Source organism: Lycium ferocissimum, chromosome 4 (genome assembly GCF_029784015.1).
Source record: "Lycium ferocissimum isolate CSIRO_LF1 chromosome 4, AGI_CSIRO_Lferr_CH_V1, whole genome shotgun sequence".
In the NCBI taxonomy this organism is placed as follows: Eukaryota; Viridiplantae; Streptophyta; class Magnoliopsida; order Solanales; family Solanaceae; genus Lycium; species Lycium ferocissimum.
In genome coordinates this window covers 56,191,311-56,212,175 of record NC_081345.1, presented here as the reverse complement: position 1 = coordinate 56,212,175, position 20,865 = coordinate 56,191,311, and the positions used below count along the sequence as shown (strand labels likewise).

At 40.3% G+C, this 20,865-nt stretch overlaps 2 protein-coding genes across 2 annotated transcripts in view; both read left to right on the top strand.

The window, feature by feature from the left end:
* Window positions 1-574, top strand: part of LOC132054220 ((+)-neomenthol dehydrogenase-like) — a 38,778-nt gene extending 38,204 nt beyond the window's left edge. Inside the window, exon 4 of the mRNA XM_059446265.1 lies at window positions 500-574. Coding sequence (XP_059302248.1) covers window positions 500-559 — 60 coding nt within the window. The 3' untranslated portion in view covers window positions 560-574. The remainder of the gene's footprint in view (window positions 1-499) is intronic.
* A 20-nt stretch (window positions 575-594) lies between these two features.
* On the top strand, window positions 595-1,890 carry LOC132054219 ((+)-neomenthol dehydrogenase-like). Its single transcript, XM_059446264.1, has 2 exons — window positions 595-678; window positions 1,510-1,890. Exons 1-2 carry the CDS (start codon window positions 595-597, stop codon window positions 1,888-1,890), a joined length of 465 nt encoding a protein of 154 aa, XP_059302247.1.
* The last annotated feature ends 18,975 nt before the right edge of the window (window positions 1,891-20,865 follow it).

Here is a 20,865-nt window from a genome sequence, read left to right as displayed (position 1 = left end):
GTTATGAAGCTCCGAAAGATAGTTATGAAGATTGAAGAGAATAATTTTCGCCCAAAGTAAGGCAAAATTATCTTCCTCCATTTGATGGAAACTGACAAAAAAAAAAAAAATACTAACCAAGAAAAAATAATTTTCTTGTAAACAATTCTCCGGAAAAAGTTTTTCGTTATACCAAGATGCTTAATATACCACTATCCTTTTTCTCATTTGCGAATACTAGATAGCGTTGTAACCATTAGTCTAAAGCTTGATCATTTATGTTGATATAACCACCTATTTCAAAGTATTTTTTACCATTAAAGTTCCAAGTGTTGTGGGATTACACTCAGTATGTTGTTGTTGTTGTTGTTAAGGTTCAAATTGTGTCAACTCTTATCTACCATTCTCTCCCTTGTAAAATATACAATACCATAAAAAATACAATTGTGAGTAAAATAAACTCATTGATAGTAATTGAATTTTGTATTAATATGGTTAACTCTGAAATATACTAATGCAGGAGGATGAAGTTCCAATCAAGTCAACTGGAAAATTGATAGAGAATTTGAATGGGCAGTAGAATGTATAAACACTAATTATTATGGAGCAAAAGGAATGATTGATCCCTTTATTCCACTACTCCTCTTGTCTCCTTCACCAAGAGTTGTTAATGTTTCTTCTTTGCTTGGAAAGATAAAGGTATGATTGTATTTTTTCCTTTTACTAATAACGACTTGCTAAATTGCAAATTTGTTTCCATAATGTCTTTAGAGAAAAGTTTTTTATTTTTTCTTTGCGAGAATTTTGTTAATTCTTGATATAATATTGATATAATACGAAAAGAAGTTTCGGAAAAACCATTACACCTGTTTTTGAACAAATGCTTAGGGTCGTAGTTCTAAGAGGGTGTTTGACTAACTTTATAAGTTGGTCAAACTAGTTTATAAGCATTTTTTTTGCTTATTTACGCGTTTGTTAAACATTAAAAGTGCTTATAAATCAAGTACTTTAAGCCTAGAGTCATAAGTTGGTCACCCTTATCTTGTGATTTTTCCGCTTATAAGCACTTTCAGTTTGACCAATTTTTTTTACTATTTTATCCTTAATATCTTTTAATTCTCAAAGTACTTTTTCAAAACAAAATTGCTAACTTCCTCTACATTCTATATTTGTCGTTCATCCTTTTCCTTGCAAAGATACTTTTAAATTAATAATTTTATTAAAAAAAATTAAGGGCATTTGATTTTTTAATAATGGAACAAATTATCAACACTCTTTTACCAAACACATCATTTGCTTGTTACTAATTTTGACACTTTTATCCAAACACGTAACAACTTACTTACAAAATTAATTTCAACATTTAAAAGCACGTAATACTTATCATCTATTTACATTAAGCTAATCTGAATGGGCTCTAAAAGGGACAGTTTCAACTCACAATACTATTTTTCTCTTGCCTTTTTATCATCTTTTTTGTTTTCTTATACTGCACTTTTTTTTTTTCTTCTTTTTAAAATACATGTTCAGCTGGTATCAAATGAATGGGCCATAAAGACTTTAAGTGATGGAGTAGGCCTTACAGCAGAAAAAGTGGATGAAGTACTCAATGAGTTTCTTAAGGACTTCAAGGAGGGCCTATTAAAAGAAAAGGGCTGGCCCACTAATATCGCAGCTTATAGAGTCTCAAAAGCAGCCATGAATGCACACACAAGAATTTTGGCCCAAAAGTACTCTTCCATATGTGTCAACTGCATTTGCCCAGGCTATACCAAGACAGACATTACTTGTAATACTGGGCCTTTGACTCCACAAGATGCTGCTGAAGGCCCAATACTTCTCGCCCTTTTGCCTGAAGATGGGCCTTCTGGCCAGTTCTTTTACCAGAAAAACATTCTGACAACATTCTGAAAAGCAACAACAACATACCCAGTGTAATCCCACAAGTTAATAAAGTGTTAGTCATTTATTGTAAGTGTTGTGAAGCTACTTTGACAAATGTGGCAATAACTTGTAATACTATATTTTAAATTTAAAGGAACATGGTTAATTGTAATTCAAAATACTTTCCTTTTCTCTCCTTTTAATTTTTCCAAGTTAATCATGAAGATTTAGATACTCGCAAAATAACGGCTTTGAGTTGTTTTAAGCCATTCTTGAATAACTATCTCATTATTAAAGCATCTTGAACTATGTTTGGCCCGATAAATGTTGTCTCACCTGTCACGACCCAACTCGTGAGCCATGACGGGTACCCGGAGCTGACTACTGAGCACCATTCATCATGCTATCTATCATACTCAACCTGGGCATATATCATTCTCAACACAACTTATCATGAAACAATCTCCAAACGTCTCCCATAACATATATAAGCATGGGCCCATAAGACTACAAAAATGATGTACAAGATCTACAATGGAGAGGTCACATAACATCTACAACCCACACATAAGTATCTACGAGCCTCTAACTGAAGACTGAAATCATAAGGGCGGGACAGGACCCCGCCATGCCCCAAATATGTGCACAAAAGAATATACCAAGAAGTGGCAGCTCCGGAGTAGTGGAGTGCTCCTGTACAACTGCTGAGTAAGCTCCTAAGCGTCTACGCCATCTCCCTGTCTACCTGTGGGCATGATCACAACGTCCATGAAAGAAAAGGACGTTAGTACGAACAATGTGCTGATTATGTAAGGCATGTATGTCAACATAATAAAGAAGTAAGAGAATATAAGATGAATAGATAACCTGTAACTGATTGCCTCTTAAGACGGAATCATGCATGCTAACAAGAAACATCATATATATATATATATATAAACTGCCCGTCCATATAGGTAAGCTGTGATCATCATTAGCCCGCGTCCAGGCCTCCAGCGTCCGGGGTAAAACATCTCAAGCCGCCCACTAGTGGTGTCTGCCCAACCCATTTATACATGGTGTAATCATCATCATAGCTACCCACTACGCCTGTCGTAGTGGTGACTGCCCGGCCATATAGGCGCAGTGTAATCATATGTATACATAATATAATGCATGCATGAGAGCTCAAGAAAAGCTGTAACTCCATCGGAGTGACGTGAGGTCGGTAACCTCCGATTACGTTATGGAATAATCACCATCGCTATGCCTCACCTTGAAGGAACTAATACCATTAGGTGAGGTAACAAGAAGGTATAACATCAATGAAGTCATGAAGCTAAAGTTATCAAGCTCATACTAGCATCATTCTCATCATCATGGTCATAAAACATGTCTCATCTTTAATTCATAAGAAGCTCTTGAGGATCTCTAACTTTTATCTTTTAGGATGTAAGAAGATCATGGGAATATAAGAAAAGAGTAATGCCTTTAAAAGAAGGGGCTAGCCTTACATACCTTTACGCCTCTTTAACTTTATCCATTAAACGCTTCCCTCCAATGCTCACCTTTCTACATTCAAGAGAATCCGTACTAAGATTAGATAACCGGAAACATACTTAAGCTTAAGCTAAAGCTAATGAAAATTGGGCAGCATCTCCTTTGTTTCTACAACTTCCTCCATATAATATAACAACTCCTAAATGTCAACAACAACACCCACAATATCATAATCAATACACTTCATTAAGCTAAACATTATTCAATTCTCAAAATTCCCTCTCAAAGTCATCCATAACCATAGCTACAGTATAGCACCATATTCATGCTCATATAATACTTCTTTAACATCATCTATATCATTTATAGCAAGATTATACTCATAACATGTCAAGAACTATGATTCAAGTCGAACTACTATTCAAGAATACCATTATTTTCACATTTGAGCTCCATATTCTACTTCCTTCCTTAATCCAAGTCATTCAACCATTCAATATTCTTAGTAACATGAGATGATCATAAAACTAACCTTTGATTATATAGGAATGGGCTTTGGATGAAAATACTTCATTTGGAGAAAACCCTACTTCAACTCCAAAGAGATTCTTGACTTCTAGCAACCACTAATGGCACCCATACACTTGTTTCCCTTTGATTATTGGTGTTTGATCCTTGATCTCCCTTGAATTTGTGTTGGTGACATGTATGGAATATTCTAGAGTTCTTGAGAGAAGTGGAGAAGCTGGAAAAATGAGAAATTAGAAGTGGGAGCTTATATTTACTTGGAAAACAATTCAGCCCGATGGGGTTATATGGACCCTTATACAGTCTGTATAAGTGACCGTATAACTCCATCAGTGATGGCCCTTCACTGTAACTATTGTACGGACCATTATACGGACCGTATAATATTATACGGACCGTATAAATGGTCGTATAATCCACCTTCTCTCCGAATTTGTTCTCGTCGATTCGTTGGATCTCCAATCCTTATGGAACATTCTTAGCACTTGTTTAACACTTCATTAATAATCTAAATATCCTCATAACTCTTCTCCAAGGCATTACCAATCAATCCTTGACTCGATAGTTGCAAAATCTTCCCCAAACACAACTTATACTTCACTTGGTCTTATCAAACTTTACTTCACCAATCCATATAGCTTCGAAATCTTATCGTATGCACTCTAAATTTACCAAGTATCCTTCTTAAAATCATATGAGCTTAATTTTAAGCTTGCGGTAGTCTACTTACGACACAACGACATGAAATTTTCGAAGTGTAACACTCTCCCCCCCTTAAGAACATTCGCCCTCTAATGTTAAGTTCTCGGGAATTCTATAGAAATTTCGCCAGAGTTTCCCCTGTAATATGGCATTGCCATCCTGTCACAAAAACCCACAATAACATCGCCTCACAGGACTACAACACAATGACAAGAAAATATGGCCACACACGACCAAAAGCATTAAAAAGAAAGCATTTCACACCTTATGATAATGGCGTCTCATCTTGAATCTCTTCCGGGGGTGGAAACAATTGCGGATATTTGAACTTCATGTCTTCTTCCGCTTCCCAAGTCATTTCCTCTCGGTTATTGTTTCTCCATAAGATTTTAACTGACGCTACCTCTTTATTCCTGAGCTTCCGCACTTGCCTATCTAGTATAGCAATAGGTATCTCTTCATAAGACAACTTCTCAATAATCTGGACATCATGTGTCGGCATAATTCTGGAGGGATCTCCAACACACTTACGGAGCATCGACACATGGAAACACTACAAGAAAGTATAGAAATCGCAACAAAAAATTTTATATTTGGCAACAACTTAGTTTTATTGTTGGCAAATGATTTTTTTTGTTGCCAAAGAATTTAATTTTGTTGCCATAGTATTGATTATTGTTGCAAAAAGTACTTTTGGCAACCAAAAAAAAAAGTTGTTGCACGTTGTTGCAATAACAGCCGTTAGGAAAAGTTCATGCAACAAAATATTATTTTTTGTTGCCAAAAGTACTTTTTGCAACAATAATCAATCTATGGCAACAAAAAAATTTTTGTTGCCAAATATAGTTTTTCTTGTAGTGAAAATTGGGTGGACTGATTCAAGCTCTGAAGGTAAGTCCATCTCATAAGCCACTTGGCCCACTTTACGGACAATCTTAGAAGGTCCAATATATCGAGGACTCAATTTTCCTTTCTTGCCAAATCTCATCGCGCCTTTCATCACTGATACTTTCAGGAATACCCAATCATTAACTTGGAATTCTAAGTCTCGTCGACGGTTGTCCGCATAAGATTTCTGGCGACTTTGGGCTGTCAACAATCGATCCCGAATAACCTTGATCTTTTCCACCGCTTGTTGAATCAACTCCGGAACTATTAATTGTACCTCTCCTACTTCAAACCACCCAATTGGCGATCTACACTTCCTTCCATACAGAGCTTCATACGGAGCCATCTGGATGCTGGAATGATAACTATTGTTGTAGGCAAACTCAATCAGCGGCAAATGTTCATCCCAATTACCTCAGAAATCTAATACACATGCCCGCAACATATCTTCTAAGGTCTGAATAGTGCGTTCAGCTTGCCCATTAGTTTGTGGATGAAATGCTGTACTGAGCCACACTTGAGTTCCCAAACCTTCTTAGAAAGATTTTCAGAATTTAGCAGTAAATTGTGCTCCTCTATCAGTGATAATAGATACCGGGACACCATGAAGTCGCACTATCTCCTTAAGATACAACCTTGCATAATCTTCTGCTGAATATGTGGTTCTGACCGAAAGAAAATGGGTTGATTTTATGAGTCTATCAACAATTACCCATATGGAATCATACTTACGCCGAGAACGAGGTTAACCTACGATGAAATCCATGTTAATCACTTCCCATTTCCAGGTTGGGATTTCCATAGCTTGTAGCAATCCTCATGGCTTCTGATGCTCGATTTTTACTTGTTGGCAATTTGGACACTGAGCTACGAATTCTGCTATATCCTTCTTCATTCCATCCCACCAATATATTAACTTAAGATCGTGATACATCTTGGTCACTCCTGGATGGATGGAATAACATGAGTAATGAGCTTCTTCCGAAGACGACGTAGTCTGCCCGCATCCCCACACACGGCACCTCGATACCTGAGAACCCCATCTGTAGAAATCTCAAATGGTGACTTCTCTTTTTCAGGAAATGTATCTCTATAGTGACTCAACTGGGGATCTTCATATTGGCGCTCTCTCGCCTCCATATCTAAGGATGAAACAGTTGGGTTATCTACAGCAACTCCTGCAGTGCCTGAATCACTTAGACGAACTCCGAGACTAGCTAGCTGGTGGAGCTCACGAACTAATTCTTTCTTTTCTGGCTAAACATCACATAGACCGCCCATGGAATTACGGCTGAGAGCATCGGCCACCACATTTGCCTTTTTGGGGTGATATAAAATACTCACATCATAGTCCTTCACAAAGAATTCTAACCATCGCCTCTGCCGTAGGTTCAACTCCTTTTGCTTGAAAATATACTGGAGACTTTTATGATCTGTATAAATATCAACATGTACATCATACAAATAATGTCTCCATATCTTCAGTGCATGAATGACTGTTGCTAATTCAAGATCATGAGTCGGGTAATTCTTCTCATGTTTTCGCAGTTGCCTGGAAGCATAGGCTATAACCTTCCCATGCTGCATTAATACACAGCCTAACCCAACACCGGAGGCATCACAATAAACAACATAGCCTTCTGACCCTTCCGGAAGCATCAGGAATAGGGCCGAAGTCAATCTATCTTTCAATTCCTGGAAGCTACGCTCACAGGCATCAGTCCATTGAAATTTTACTGATTTCTGAGTTAGCTTCGTCAATGGTGCAAAAATAGAAGAGAATCCTTCCACAAATCTCCTATAATAGACTGCTAATCCCAGAAAGCTTCGAACCTCCGTAGGTGTTATAGGCATCGGCCAAGTCTTCACAGCTTCAATCTTCTGAGTATCCACGCGAATACCATCAGCTGAAATAATATGGCCCAGAAAAGTCACATAATTCAGTTATAGAATTCAGCCAAAACTTACATTTTAAAAATTTAGCATACAATTCACGAGCCCGAAGAATTCCAAGGACAATACGCAAGTGGTCTGCATGCTCTGTTTCTGACCGAGAATATACCAAAATGTCATCGATGAACACGACACAAATAAATCTAGAAAAGGCCTAAAGACATTGTTCATCAAGTTCATAAACACTGCTGGAGCGTTAGTCAACCCAAATGACATAACCCGAAATTCATAATGGCCATATCTAGTTCTGAGAGCCGTTTTTGGAATATCTTCTTCTCTAACCCTCACTTGATGATACCCCGATCTCAGATCAATCTTGAAAAATCACTTGGCACCTTGTAGTTGATCAAATAAATCATCAATTCTCGGAAATGGATATTGATTCTTGATTGTCACTTTGTTCAACTGTCTATAATCAATGCACATTCGTAAAGATCCATCCTTCTTTCTTACGAACAAGACAGGTCCTCCCCATGGCGATGAACTGGGTCTAATAAATCTCTTCTTAAGCAAATCCTTCAATTGCGCCTTTAGCTCTTTCAATTCTGCAGGAGCCATTCTGTAGGGAGGAATAGATATAGGTTCGGTATCCGGCAACACATCAATAGAAAAATCAATCTCCCGCTCCGGTGGAAGGCCTGGAAGTTCATCTGGAAATACATTCGGAAATTCATTCACTACCGGGAAGGATTGAAAAGTCGGCGACTTTGCTTCGGTGTCATAAACTCGAACTAGATGATAAATGTAGCCCTTAGCGATCATCTTTCTCGCCTTAAGGTAGGAAATAAACCTACCCCTTGCAGACGCTGTATTGCCCTTCCATTCGAGCACTCGTTCTCCTGGAAATTGGAATCAAACTATTTTCATTCTGCAATCAACATTAGCATAACAAGAGGCTAACCAATCCATGCCCATGATCACATCAAAATCTAACATTTCTAGCTCAATCAAATCAGCTTTAGTCTGACGATCACATACCATAATCACACAATTTTTGTATACTTGCCTAGCTAGTACTGGATCACCAACCGGAGTAGATACCTCAAAAGGTTTAATTGGCTTGGGTTTCACCCCAATACGGCAGCAATATAAGGAGTGATATAAGACAATGTAGAATCCGGATCAATCAGTGCATAAACATTATGAGAGAATATGGATAGTATACCTATAACCACATCAGGGGAGGACTCAAGATCCTGGCGTCCGGCTAAAGCATAAATACGGGGCTGCTGAGGACCACTCGAACTAGATGCTACCCCTCTGCCTCTACCACGGCTTGCTGAAGCCTGAAGAGTTTGCCCTACGGGGCGCACGGACGAAGAAGAACCTGCTACTGATCCGGTAGGCTGAGCCCCTACTCTACCACCCATCGATGGACAATCACGCATCATATGCCCAACCTGACCATAGGCATAACAAGCGTCTGATCCTCGGTGACACTGACCAAATGAAGTTTACCGCACTGGCTGCATCGTGGTAGCTGTGGTCTCCTCTGACTAAAATCACCTCCAGCCTGAGAACTCGAAACTCTCGAGCTCTGACCCTGTCCTGAGTGAATGGGGCGATCAAATATCCTGCCCGCAAACAGAGGAGGTGCACTCGTCACGGACCCAGGTCGGGATATCGGACTACATTGTTGCCCCTAACCCCTCATACTCACCACTAACATTTGCGAGATCTAGCCCTCTTACTATGTCCTCTATCCATATCACGCTCACCCCTTTACGGCTGCTGCTGCTCTTATAGATTTTGAGCGTGGGCCTGAATACGGGAGATATCCATCCCCTCTTGCAATGAAGCTGTCAAGCAATCTTTGAACAAATGTGGCCCTAAGCCACTCACAAACCTATGTACCCTGTCTCCCATATCAGCTACCATAGTAGGAGCATATCTGGCCAATGAATTAAAACGTAGACTATACTCTCGAGCACTCATATTACCTTGCTTTAGATTCAGAAACCTGTCAGCTCGGGCCCTTCGGACCTCGAGTGACAAATAGTGGCGGATGAAAGCATTTACAAATTCTTGCCAAACTAGGGGAGGTACATTTTCCTTCCTTGAAGCTATCCAATTATTATACCAAAGAACGGCCACATCCCACAATCTATAGGACGTTAACTCCACCGACTCAGTATCAGAAGCATGTATAACCCTCAGCGTCCTAAACATCTCATCTATAAAACCCTGCGGGTCTTCATCCGTCTTTGACCCAAAAAATTTTGGCGGATTTAAACTCATAAATCACGGGCTCTGGCACTAGTCGCTCTATCACCCAGACCAACACTCTGCCGCTGAGCCTGGGCGGCAACTAGCTGAGTCAACAACTGAATAGCCTCGGTCATCTGCTGACCCGAAGCACCCGGTGAGGAACCCGGAGGCACCGGAATCCGGAGGCCGGAGCTGAGGCCCCTTCATGCTCCTCTAATACAGGCGGAGTACGAGAGGTATGAGATGCAGCCTCATTATGGGACTCACCCTCCTCTATACGCACCGATGGCTCCTGTTCGACCCGCCTTCCAACCGTAGTCTTGCCCTTCTGAGCGGCTGTTGCTTTCCTCTTTACCGGCATCGCTGAAATCATAGCGCACAATTAGAGAAAGAAAATCTTATAGCATAGCTCTACCGCACGATCTATGAAGAAGAAAGACAATCATTTTTCCTAAATGCCCTGCAGCCTCTTGTTTATAAGTGTGGCGCACTTCACACCCATAAACAAGACTCTACTGGACACGGCTCGTAGACACACCCTAGGACGGAATTGCTCTAATATCACTTTTTTCACGACCTAACTCGTGGGCCATGACGGGTACCCGGAACTGACTACCGAACACCACTCATCATGCCATCTATCATACTCAACCTGGGCATATATCATTCTCAACACAACTTATCATGAAACAATCTCCAAACGTCTCCCGTAAAAATATATAAGCATGGGCCCATAAGACTACAAAAATGATGTACAAAATCTATAATGGAGAGGTCACATAACACCTACAACACACACATAAGTATCTACGAGCCTCTAACTGAAGACTGAAATCATAAGGGCGGGACAGGACCCTGACTTGCCCCAAATACGTGCACAAAAGAATATACCAAGAAGTGGCAGCTCCGGAGTAGTGGAGTGCTCCTGTACAACTACTGAGTAAGCTCCTAAGCGTCTGCGTCGTCTCTATATCTACCTGTGGGCATGATCACAGCATCAATGAAAGAAAAGGACGTCAGTACGAACAATGTACTGAGTATGTAAGACATGTATGTCAACATAATAAAGAAGTAAGAGAAAATAAGATGAATAGATAACCTGTAACTGATTGCCTCTTAAGGCGGAATCATGCATGCTAACAAGAAACATCATATCATGTATTTATATAAACTGCCCGCCCATATAGGTACGGTGTGATCATCATTAGCCCGCGTCCAGGCCTCCCGCATCTGGGGTAAAACATCTCAAGCCGCCCACTAGTGGTGTCTGCCCATGCCATTTAGACATAGTGTAATCATCATCATAGCTGCCCACTACGCCTGTCGTAGTGGTGACTGCTCAGCCATATAGGCGCGGTGTAATTATATGTATACATAATATAATGCATGCACTCCATCGGAGTGACGTAAGGTCGGTAACCTCCGATTACGTTATGGAATAATCATCATCGCTATGCCTCACCTTAAAGGAACTAATACCATGAGGTGAGGTAACAACAAGGTATAACATCAATGAAGTCATGAAGTGAAAGTTATCAAGATCATACTAGCATCATTTTCATCATCATGGTCATAAAACATGTCTCATCTCTACTTCATAAGAAGCTCTTGAGGATCTCTAACTTATATCTTTTAGGATGTAAGAAGATCATGGGAATATAAGAAAAGAGTCATGCCTTTGAAAGAAGGGGCTAGCCTTACATACCTTTACGCCTCTCTAACTTTATCCATTAAACGCTTCCCTCCAATGCTCATGATTCTATATTCAAGAGAATCCGTACTAAGATTAGATAATCGAAAACATACTTAAGCTTAAGCTAAAGGTAATGAAAATTGGGCAGCATCTCCTTTGTTTCTACAACTTCCTCCATATAATATAACAACTCCCAAACGTCAACAATAACACCCACAATATCATAATCAATACACTTCATTGAGCTAAACATTATTCAATTCTCAAAATTCCCTCTCAAAGTCATCCATAACCATAGCTACAATATAGCACCATATTCATGCTCATATAATACTTCTTTAACATCATCTATATCATTTATAGCAAGATTATACTCATAACATGTCAAGAACTATGATTCAAGTCAAACTACTATTCAAGAATACCATTATTTTCACATTTGAGCTCCATATTCTACTTCCTTCCTTAATCCAAGTCATTCAACCATTCAATATTCTTAGTAACATGAGATGATCATAAAACTCACCTTTGATTATATAGGAATGGGCTTTGGATGAACATACTTCATTTGGAGAAAACCCTACTTCAACTCCAAAGAGATTCTTGACTTCTAGCAACCCTAATGAGCACCCATACACTTGTTTCCCTTTGATTATTGGTGTTTGATCCTTGATCTCCGTTGAATTTGTGTTGGTGAAATGTATGGAATATTCTAGAGTTCTTGAGAGAAGTGGAGAAGTTGGAAAAATGAGAAATTAGAAGGGGGGGCTTATATTTATACTTGGAAAACAATTCAGCCCGATGGGATTATACTGACCCTTATACGGTCCGTATAAGTGATTGCATAACTCCATCAGTGATGGCCCTTCACTGTAACTGTTATACAGACCATTATACGGACCGTATAAATGGTCGTATAATCCATCTTCTCTCCGAATTTGTTCTCGTCGATTCGTTTGATCTCCAATCCTTATGGAACCTTCGTAGCACTTGTTTAACATTTATTAACAATCTAAATATCCTCATAACTCTTCTCCAAGGCATTACCAATCAATCCTTAACTCGATAGTTGCAAAATCTTCCCCAAACACAACTTATACTTCACTTGGCCTTATCAAACTTTACTTCACCAATCCATATAGCTTCGAAAGCTTATCGTATGCACTCTAAATTTACCAAGTATCCTTCTTATAATCGTATGAGCTTAATTTTAACCTTAAGCTTGCGGTAGTCTACTTACGACACAACGACATGAAATTTCCGAAGTGTAACATCACCTGTCTCAAAACATTCTATGGGCCATCTGAAACTTGCTTGGTAACGGTTGTTATAGAGCAAATTTTATCAAAGGCAAATGGCCATCCCCATTTCCTTTAAAATCAAATACGCATGCTCGTAACATATCTTTCAAAATCTAAATCGTTCATTAGGTCTGTAAATCTACTGCTGGGTCAAACACCATGCTCAGATTAATTCTATTACGGAGATCTTCTTGAAAGCTATGTCAGAACTGGGCAACGATTTGTCCATCTCTATAGGAAGTGATAGGTACCGGAGAACTATGAAATCACACAATTTCTTTTATATGTAATTTTGCATATTAGGGAGATGTGTCGGTCCTTTTAATGGGCAAAAGTAAAATGATTAATCCACAATGACCAGATTGATTCGTATTTCTTGATTGTTCGTGGTAAGCTAATCGTGAAATTCATATTTATTTGATCCAAATTTCATCCCGGTATCTCTGTGACTTGAGCTAAATAGCCTAGTCTATGATGATCGGCCTTTACTTGTTGACAATTAAGGCAACGAGACTTATAATATGCAATCTGTCATTTCATGTTATTTCACCAATAAATATCTTTCAAGTTGGAAGCCGTGATATATCTCAGTAGGATTTGGACTTAATGTACATATTCACTAAAGTTATTTAGTATATGACTTAATTCACAATTTTAATAGCCAATTTGCCTGCAACTCAACTATTTCATGAGATCAGTACAAAAATCCAATAATTCTATTGTAAAGACCCACTAGGTCGTTATGAGGGGAGGGGGTGGCTTAGAAAACTAGACTTTCGTTGGGAATTTCGATGTCGCGGGTGCATCCGTAGCATTTTTTATGTATATGTGCATATTTTGTTTGTGTATGTAGGGCCTCGAACTGGTGTTGGGATTTTTGGGTGAAAAACTGGTGGAAAAACTAAGCTACTAGTCAAAATGGACCGCTGCAGCGGGTGAGGGACCGTTGTAGCGGGTCCGTCGTAGGGGTGCCAGGCTCTCCGCCTCGGGGAGCCAGGGATTAATGTGGTCCGCCATAGCGGGAGGTTTCCCGCTATAGCAAGACCGCTGAAGCGAGACATTGACCGCTGCAGCATCGACCCGAGGCAGAATCTGCGTTTTATATTCTTTATTCCAAACCCATTCCCCACACAACTCCAAAACAGTTTCCAAGAACTCCTGTGGCGAAATTCTAAGGCTAGGCCTAAAATACTCTTGAAAGGCAAGCCTCAACCCTTCACTTTGTTCATTCCATCATATTGTTAGGTTCTATGATTAGTTAAAGGGTCTCTAATGGTGAATGGAAGGATAGAACCCTAGAAACTGCAAACCCTCGAATAAATGAATGGGTTATTGATTTTATTATTGTTTAATTATCTAGGAGTATAGATTATCACTTTCTAGGATGAGAAATTGATTATTCCCTAATGAGAATGATGTATTGAGACTTAGGGTTTCACAAAGATGATAACTTTAGCATAAAAACTGCTTGTAAAAGGGTTGGATTGATTAGAAAACCAATAAATGGATAGAATATGACTATTGGGATTGATATTAGTATGAATTCACACTTAGTGATAGTTCACCCATTGGAGAAAGGTAGAAGTAGTTGGGTTCTTTTCCCCAATTGTTGTATTGTTTGAGTATATGATTCGAATACTCATGTAGCGCTATATTGCTAGACTTTGAATGTGCGGAAGCTTTGCGAAAGGAAAAAGCTATCGCGGAGTGATTGCATTGTCTCAGTCCTGCTTCGAGGTAGGCTACGGTCTACTTGAGTTAGACTTTGATTAGTTGATTTTATATGTTATGAAATTGATAGAAGAAGCATGATTAGGGCTTCGGACATAAAGTGTGATCGAAAATTCCTAAGTTTGACATTGATTGATTTATTACATGATGAACTATTATGATTTGATAAAGAAGGAGTTAATGAATACTCTTTTTGTTGATTTGAAGTACTCCCTTATTCATGCTATTGATGAATTGATTGTTGAGTCTTGATATGACTTGTGACATGGTAACTTGTGTTCCCTGATATTGACTTACTGATTGTTAACATTCCTTAATTGATTGTGGAATGAAAATACATTGTGATGAGAAAGATAATATAAATATGAAAAGGGACATTTGGCAGGGGGTGAGGATGTGGCCTAGTTATGGGCTCGTGATCCGAGGTCAGTTCTGGAGCGAGTGGTACATAGACGCCATGAGTCCCCTGCAGGTCATGGCTATTTGGACAAACATTTACCATTTAGCATATGTGTACAGATATGTGACAGAGTTGAGATAATTCGTGAGTTACGGTTGTGTTCATGATGATATGGGTTGAGTTACTTGTATTGATTACTGTTGTGCGGGCTTACATTATTCGGTGATGAAATCATTCTAGTTGATAACTTCTTATGGTTATGTGTTGTTATGCCTATCTGTCTATTTTATTGATTTTATGATGTTATGCATGATACTAATTGTAGTCAGCCTAGGATATCTACCGGTACCTAATGTTTGTACTGATACTACCTTGCTGCATTCTTTTGAGTGTAGATTGTGATCCAGAGTCGTCTACCAGACCTCATATTTAGCATGAGGCCAGTTTTTGATAGTTTTGAGGGTGGGCTCCTATCCATGTCAGGCCACCTGAAGATCTTTATCATTTTGGATATCTATTTCATTTAGATATTTATGTTTAGTTCAGACAGTTGTTCATTTTTTAGACAATTATGTTTTAGAGTAATTGTACAATGACTTTCGGATTTTGGGGTTGTAATAGTTAGGATTTTTGCACCTTTATTTGTTTATGGCATGACTTGACGTTTGGATGATTATTACTTTTGTTATATCCTTGATATGTCTAAAAATGGCTAAGTAATTGGTAATCGTTGGATGGTTGGTTAAGGAGATTGGTTCGCCCACTAGGTGAATTAGTGTGGGTGCCACTCATGACTATTTGAGTCGTGCCACAGTTTGTATCAGAGCCCTAGGTTCGTCGATCTCGTTATACAAGAACATGTCTACTAAAGTCTTGCGGATCGGTACGAAGACGTCTGTACTTATCTTCGAGAGGCTATTTGACATTAGGAAAACTCAAATTCTTTCTTTCTTTCGTGCTACGTGATTCTAATTGGTATCTGGATGATTCAAATTGGTATCTGACATTTCTTTCTATTCTCTCACAGATGGTGAGGACTCGTGCGGCAGCATCAACTAATGAGGTGTCCCTACCGGCCGCTAGGGCTGCAGTTCGTGGTGGAGACCAGGCCAGGGGCCTTGGTCGTGGTAGAGGCAGGGGAGCAGCAGCACCAGCCGGGGGCTGGGCTTCTGCAGCTGGTTAGCGTTGCGCTGAGTCCCCTGAGCCTAGGGTAGTTCCGGATGAGGCAATAGAGTTTGTAGCAGCACCAGCTCAGCCAGATATTATAGCTCCTCCAGTGTTGTTAGATGTGATGGTCCGAGTGTTGAACCTGCTGAGTGGTTTGACAGAGGCAGATGTGTTGCCGAAATTGTTCCCGTGTGGTCGGGGTTCCGGAGTTGGGGATCCGGCTCAGGCCAAGTTCGTGCTCCCGGGTTATAGCATGCTGCAGCTGTGGCTCCTCGTTTAGATGAAGATACAGGATTGGAGGTATTTCCTAGACCAGTGGGAGGTCGGTGTTGATCGGGGATGAGCATGATTTGCTTTGGAGGTTCACTAAGATGAAGCCTCCAGAGTTCTTTTGAGAGGTTGAAGATGCGTACGAGTTCATTATGGGGCAAACGTCATGAGAGGCTCCCGTAAGATGGGGGCGATGAGAAGTATGGTGTGGAGTTTGTGACCTTCCAGCTTTTGGGTGATGCCAAGTTATGGTGGAAGGCTTTTGTAGAGTGCAGGCCAGTACGGATCACCTCCATTGACATGGACTCAGTTTTATCAGGTGTTTTTAGAAAAGTATGTTCCTCGTACTATAAAGGACCACAGGCATGATGAGTTCAATAATATTGAGCATGGTAATTTGTCTGTGGCTGCTTATGAGGCTCGGTTCCATTCGTTGTGTCGCTATGCCCTCCAGCTTGTGCCTACTGAGGAGGAGAGGGTTAGGAGATTTATGAAGGGATTGAACATTACCCTTTAGTTGTCAGCTCTTCAGCTTGCAGCAACAGGGGCTTCCTTTCAGGAAGTAGAATGTCATGTTAGGACCGTCGAGGGTGTGAGGCAGGACGGTTATAATAAGTATGCAGAGAAGAAGGCCCGAAAGGGTGGTAGTTTCAGTGTCTCTTTCTCTAAGAGCTAGGGTTCCCAAGTCTTTTCGGGACGCCTTGTTCAGTCAGCCATGTAGGCTACAGTTAGAGGCCCATCAGGGGCCAGTCAGCACTATTCCAGTCAGCCAGGGGGTTTGCAGACCAGAGCTCCAGATTATGGTGGTTATTCGGCTTTGTCCGTTTCTGTTCAGCGTCCGACGCTAGACCGCGGATGCTTCAAGTGTGGTGATACTGGGCAATTCAAGCGAAATTGTCCCAGACTTAGGTAAGGTGGCCAGGGTACTCAGTTTTAAGCTCCCAGAGCTTCAGCATCAGGTAGAGGGAGAGGATCTTATGAGGGTAACCGCGCTCTATCGGGCCGTGGCGGTCACACGACCGGTAGAGGTGGCAACCAGCTTAATAGAGCGGGGAGAAGCGACACCAGGCGGGGGCGGGAGCACGCGGCCCCGAGTCGGCATTACGGCCCCGAGTCCCCCGAGCCTAGGGTAGTTCCGGATGAGGCGATAGAGTTTGTGCGGCACCGGCTCGGCCCGGATATTATAGCTCCTCCAGTGTTGTCAGATGTGATGGTCCGAGTGTTGAACCTGCTTTGGTGGTTTGACAGAGGCAGATATGTTACCAGTTGTTCTAGGTGGTCAGGGTTCCAGGTTAGGGATCCAGCTCCGGGCGAAGTTCGTGCTCTGGGGTTACAGCATGCTGCAGCTGTGGCTCCTCGTTTAGATGAAGATACAGGATTGGAGGTATTTCCTAGACCAGCGGGAGGTCGGTGTTGACCGAGGATAAGGATGATTTGCTTTGGAGGTTCACTAAGATGAAGCCTCCAGAGTTCTTTGGCACTGAGGTTGAGGATGCGTACGAGTTCATTATGGATTGTCATGAGAGGCTCCATAAGATGGGGGCAGTAGAGAAGTATGGTGTGGAGTTTGTGACCTTCCAGCTCTTGGGTGATGCCAAGTTATGGTGGAAGGCTTTTGTAGAGTGCAGGCACGGATCACCTCCGTTGACATGGACTCAGTTATATCAGGTGTTTTTAGAAAAGTATGTTCCTCGTACTATAAATGTCACGACCCAACCCCGATATACAAACACAATCGTACGTAATGGGCATAACCCACATACATGTCCACGTACCTCTAACAGACAAACGGAATCATATGACGGGACAGGCCCCGCCGTACCCCCGAACAAATATATACAAATGCAACAACGAATATATACCAAAATATGGCTCCGGAAAAAGAGGGAGCACTCCAACAGAGAGAGGGTGTCCTAAATGTGGATCACCAAACCGTGCGTCCGTACTGCGCGGCATGAAACGCACCCCCGAAGAAAGGGGGTCGCACGAAATATGTACCGAGTATGCAAAGCGAAAAGTATAGTATACAAATCGAGTCATAATCGAAATAGAGGTACGAAAGTAAATGCATTTCCAAAATATCAAAATGTTACTTTAAAAATATAAATCATGCATAGGGCACGAAATATGGTCGCCCGCCCGTCGATGGCGCCATAACACAAGATAACACCGTAAAAGTTTCAAATCTCCGTATCCCCGTCACATATCATAACACAAAGATAACGCCATACACAAGATAACACCAAATATAGCGGAACCCGACCCTCGAGCGAGGAGCTCGGTGAACCATAAACACAAGATAACACCGGAGTATAACAAAATGCGCACGACAACGTAACCGGCCGGACTCGGCGAAAGATATAACGTAAATGCACGAGCGGAGTCGTGAGGAATCATATGCATAAAATCATTGTCATAAATCCAAAAGATAAGTAAAATAGTCATAATTGAAATCGGAATAATAATTACAACATTTTCTTTCAAAAGTTGTCGAAATCACATAAAGGAACGTTGCGGGACCCACGGACGAGTGTAGACCCGAGCTGGGCCCGCTTATGGAAAACATACTCGTCTAACATCATACAACCTTCTACGAAAATCTCAAGGCAATCCGAGCTTTTCGTGAAAGTTATGGGCGTTCGTAGTTTTTGAATCGTTAAAGAATAAACTCTTTAAAAACCAAACTTTCATGCAACCTTTACAAATCAAGAATTCCAAGAACATAGGATCAATATTTCATAACATCAACATATGAATATCAAGAAACAAATGCGTATCATAGACATGCTCGGATTGCGAGAGTAGAGTTTTCTCGAAGTTCGTGTCATAGCCTATTTTTAACTAAGGCATGCCAAAGAAAGAAGGTTACTTTACATACCTCAAACGCTCTCCAATATAATCCAAACTCAAGCTAAATCCAACCTACGTCTCGGGCTGCCCAAGGTCTACAAATAATTCATAATATGCCAAACATTAGCTATAGACATTTTGGGCATTTAATTCCAATTTAGCCCTTAATTCTACAGAAATTTGGGCAACATTTCCCCTGTAAATAGGCCACCCCGAGAATTTAACTCGGCCAAATCAATCAACAACAACAACAACAACCAACCTAGCAACATCAAAAACCAATCCGGAAGGCAATACAACAATAATAACTCTCTTTTCCATCATTCAACAACATTCATAAATTCAATTCAACGGCTTACCTTCAAGCCAACATCGATACTTATACATTCAAATATTAACCCGAACCCATACCAACCATATTTAAAGACATTCTAAGCAATTCATATAACATTTCCAACAATCCAAAAATTGCTCCAATTTACCCGAATTCAGCCCCCAAACCCGAGAACCTCTATCACATTTCCTCATTTCCAAACCATGATTTGCATCAACAATTCACATTCTACAATGCTATTCTCATCAACATACAAATTACATTAAATATACAATAACCTCCAAATCAGTCCGCAACAATTACAACATCAATTTGAGTCATTAAACATTCATTTCCAACATAGAATTCATAACGACGACGACTAAAACACTAAGCGATATTAATGCGTTCTTTGTCATATTCCATGATCATTTTCGGCCAACACACAACATATATACATATGGATGATTCTCATTCATTCTTCACCCTACAATGATCATAACATACTAACTAGACTTAATTCATCACTTCAATCATACACAACACACACACACTTCACACGCTAGAACTCATACATATGGCCTCAACTTCAACATACTATTATTTCATGAATTTCATCCATTTTAACATACTACAACATACATACAACCTTTATAACACATAAAACATAATCAAATCTTACCTTTCCTCTTCAATTCCACAATAGGCTAGGGTTTCCAAAGATGAAAACTAGCGGGTTGATCGCTCCAACGACACTTCCACGCTACTTAGGGACCTCAAAATAGTGGGTTTGCATCAACAAAATAATTTTGGAAGAGCTTGAATGGAAGTTGGTTTTCTTGGTTCTTGGCCGAGAGCAAGCTCACTGTTTCTTCAACTTCTTGTTCTTTTTTTTTCTAAGTGTTGAATGAATGAATGAAGTAGTGGTCATCCTTTTACTAGTGCAAGACTTATTCAAGTGTCCCTTGGCCCACACCATGTGTTGTTCCAATTAAAATTGAACACAAAATGTGTGGGCCAACCACCAATAATTCACACGGCCAAATGCATAAAAATGCATGATTTCCAACTTCCATTAATATCACTTTTGGTCCCAATTTTTCCTAATTGTTCCATGCCAACAAAATCATGCACAACTCATGTCTTAAAATAAAATCGAAGGTCAAAAATTCCGACTTTGTATCCCGAAATAGTTTTGTCCTTAACTTATCATAATTAATCCGGATTGTTCCAATATACAAAAATACGGGATATAACATCCTCCCCCCTTACGAACATTCGTCTTCGAATGTTAGATTAACCTTACGGTCATACAAATAATTTGGGGGAGTTTCTTTTCAACTATCACAACAATTCATTCATTGATCAACAATTCATTTATCAAACAACATAGTCAAGTAAAGAATTTGGATTACCTGTAGGTACCGGAAATAGGTGAGGATACTTCTTCTTCATCTGCTCCTCAGCCTCCCAGGTCATTTCTTCACGGTTATTGTTCCGCCACAGCACTTTAACAGAA

Coding starts and splice junctions, on each gene's coding strand:
- LOC132054219 (XM_059446264.1), top strand. CDS start 595: ATGATTGATCCCTTTATTCCACTACTCCTCTTGTCTCCTTCACCAAGA. Junction 679..1,509: donor CTTTGCTTGGAAAGATAAAG/GTATGATTGTAT, acceptor ATACATGTTCAG/CTGGTATCAAATGAATGGGC.